Source organism: Haplochromis burtoni, unplaced genomic scaffold (assembly GCF_018398535.1).
Source record: "Haplochromis burtoni strain Fernald_Lab_line unplaced genomic scaffold, NCSU_Asbu1 Contig_326, whole genome shotgun sequence".
Classification (NCBI taxonomy): domain Eukaryota; kingdom Metazoa; phylum Chordata; class Actinopteri; order Cichliformes; family Cichlidae; genus Haplochromis; species Haplochromis burtoni.
This window is the reverse complement of record NW_024582687.1, coordinates 676,963-680,370: the sequence shown is the minus strand read 5'-3', so window position 1 is coordinate 680,370 and position 3,408 is coordinate 676,963. Positions and strand designations below refer to the sequence as shown.

General features: G+C 46.1%; 1 protein-coding gene across 1 annotated transcript; it reads right to left on the bottom strand.

The window, feature by feature from the left end:
* Positions 1–399: 399 nt before the first annotated feature.
* Positions 400–2,047, bottom strand: mc4r (melanocortin 4 receptor). Its single transcript, NM_001287403.1, is given in 1 exon segment — positions 400–2,047. A coding segment is annotated over 1 exon segment (984 nt). The 5' UTR covers positions 1,669–2,047; the 3' UTR covers positions 400–684.
* Positions 2,048–3,408: the final 1,361 nt, after the last annotated feature.

Sequence of the window (3,408 nt, the reverse complement as noted above, 5' to 3'; positions counted from 1 at the left end):
TTTTAGCCTGTTTTCTATTTCAGCATTGATTGCTTTGCCACTTTAGCAAATTTGTAGTTTATAACTTGGAGAAAAACTCGTAAAACAGTCCAGATGTAGACACAGTTCCATGGAGTGCATGAGAAAGAAATGTACTGAGGGTTGAGGACTTTTATGCATATATATATATATATGCTTTCAATATGCACTGTATATGTTTTGAGGAGAATGGCACTCCCAAACCTAGAGGTAGTCTGTATATACTCTGTTAGATGTGCCATATATAATTAATTTACTGTGGCATTTATGTTCTATGCTGCCACAATACTTCAGTGTCATAATCCTGCACATACAAAGTTAATAACAACAAGCAATATGTTAGCTCTCTTGACCGCAAAAGGTAAATAGAAAATATTTTCCGAGTGAGAAAGAGAAGCAATCTGCAATTGCTGGTCACTTCAAACTTGAAATTGCACTTATGAATGGCATTCACTACAAAACAAATTAGCACTTGTCTGAAGAGCAATGTGCTATATTACAAGATGTTTGTAAACCTACCTCTTCAGCAACCTGAAACCAAAGATGGGTGCCCAAATAAATCATTTACCGGCAACATGTGAGATATCATACTCTCAGAGTCCATGTTGGCCAGGTTTCGATTTAAATTGCAGGCTGTGGGTTCACAGCGGACCCTTTACAGGCAGCTCACACATACAGCAGAGCATGCGAGCAGCAGAAAATCTCTTTGAAGGTTTTTCTCATCTCTTGGCTGCGAAAAGCATAGATGATGGGGTCAATGACAGAGTTGCACATGATGAGGATGAGGTACATGTTGAAATGGGACATGAAGCAGGTGCAGTAGGGGTTCCTGGGGCAGCTGATCATAAGGATGAGGTGGAGGAAAAAGGGCGCCCAGCATACCACAAATACCCCAAGGAGAATGGTGAGGGTGATGGCCCCCTTCATGTTGGCACGCTGCTGGATGGGAGCATTGCCCGGTAGGGCTGCGATCCGCTTCATGTGCAGGCGAGCCAACAGGAACATGTGGACGTAGAGTGATGCCATGAGCACCAGCATGGTGAAGAACATGGTGATGAGGCAGATGAGTACAGTGGTGCTTTCCGAGTAGATGATGAACAAGATGCCGGAAATGGTGCAGCACGTCCAGATGCTGCTGATGACCAGCATTGCACGACGCAGGGTGACAATGTTGTGGTATCGCAGGGCATAGAAGATGGTGATATAGCGGTCGATGGCGATTGCTAGCAAACTGCAGATGGATGCCAACAGAGAGCTACAGATCATAGAGTCAAACACATTGTCCATGCTTTTAATCAGTGTGACAGGAATGGTCAGGCTGCCTCCATTGATGAGTGCTATAACAATAGTCTCTGAGGCATTAGAGACACTGACGAGCATGTCAGCAACTGCAAGGCTACAGATGAAAAAGTACATAGGTGAATGAAGGTTCTTGTTTTTGATTATAGCAGCAACAACCAGGATGTTCTCCAGCAAACTGATGATGCCCAGAGTCAGGAAAACCTCAGTGGAAATAAGCAGCTGCTCATAACATCCAGAAGATGAGTCTTTTTCCTCTCCTGATAAGTCTTTGTTAAATGGCAAATTGCCTGAGGTTTGGCTTCTGTTGTGGTAGCCTTGGATCAGTCCATGGTATTCTGTGGCATTCATAATGGCTTCTTTTAAATTCCCTTCTCCTTGGGTTATTTCTCCGTTGTTAAGTGTCCAGCTATGTTGTCCGTTTTAAAGTCTCAGTGTGTGTGGCTTTGGATCATCCTCATTATCTGGAGGACAACGTCTGCGCCCCCGAAAAGAAGAAAAAAAAGAGTAAAAAAAACTCTTAGCCAGTGCTCCTTCTTCCCTTTTCCACCCTTCTGGCGTTCCAAGAGACAATTTTCTTCAAAGATTTGCTGCAGTTATTGTTCTCAACAAAACACAGTCCCACAGCTCTCCTCTCATCTCTCCACTCTGGAGGGAAACAGTGTAGTGAGAAGTTAAAGTAAGAAGATGTAAGGCAGATAAGTGAAGCAGAAAGCAGCTACAAAAGCAAACGTGTGTGAGACTAATCAACAGTGAGCGGGAACATGAGAGGCAGAGTGCAGCAGCTCGCTGCACAACTGCAGGCAGATCTTCACTACTGTGGTCTCACTCGCTCCTATTATATTGAACACACACACACACATACACACCAACCCCTTACCCTCCTGGCTGCCTTCTGTCCTATCCGCTTGCTGATAAAGTGGGAGGAGGAGCAAAGTTTGGGCTGACGCATGAATGTAGATTTTAAAATGAATCAGACCCAATGCAACACATGAGAAGACTTTCACAGTGTTTTCGAATCGCAGGGGATGTTAAAACATTTCAGTGAAATCTAATTCAACAGTATCGGTTTTCATATGATAATGAAAACATTAAACACCATGAATTAATGGTGTTTGAAAAAAACATCGGACAGCAGCACCAGCCCAAGCCTCATAGTGCAGGAATATGAAGTGAGGCGCACACTGAGGGCGGTGAACCCCAGGAAGGCCGCCGGACCAGATGGGGTAACCGCAAGGGTCCTAAAAGAGTGTGCAGACCAGCTGGCTGGGGTCTTCACTAAGATCTTCAACACTTCACTGTCCCAGTCCTGCATCCCGCCGTGCCTAAAGTCAGCCACAATTGTCCCACTGCCAAAGCGTACTAACATTAGCAGCCTCAACGACTACCGACCAGTTGCTCTAACACCTGTTATAATGAAGTGCTTCGAGAAACTGGTCCGACGTCACATCATGTCCTGCTTGCCACCCACACTCGACCCGCTCCAGTTCGCATACAGAGCTAACAGATCAACTGAAGATGCCATCGCTACAACGCTCCACACCACCATCTCTCACCTGGAAGTGCAGGGCCGTTACGCCAGGCTGCTCTTTGTTGACTTTAGCTCTGCTTTCAATACGATACTCCCGGACAGACTAATAGTTAAACTGCTGGAAATTGGACTTCCTTCCACCACCTGCCGCTGGATCAGAGACTTCCTCTCAGACCGTGTACAGAGAGTTAGAGTGGGGCCTCATCTTTCCTCAGCCCTCAGCCTCAACACCGGCTCTCCACAAGGCTGTGTACTGAGTCCCCTACTGTACACTCTGTACACACATGACTGTGTTAGTTCCCACCCAGACAACACAGTCATCAAGTTTGCAGATGATACCACCGTGGTGGGGCTCATCTCAGGGGGAGATGAGACGGCGTACAGAGCTGAAGTTCAGAGGCTGTCAGATTGGTGTGTCGATAACAACCTGGACCTCAATACCACAAGACAAAAGAACTGGTAGTTGATTCAGAAGGAGGAAGTCTGAGCTGCAGCCTGTCAGCATCAACGGGGAGTGCTGTGGAAAGGGTCTCCAGTTTCAAGTTTCTGGGTGTGCACAT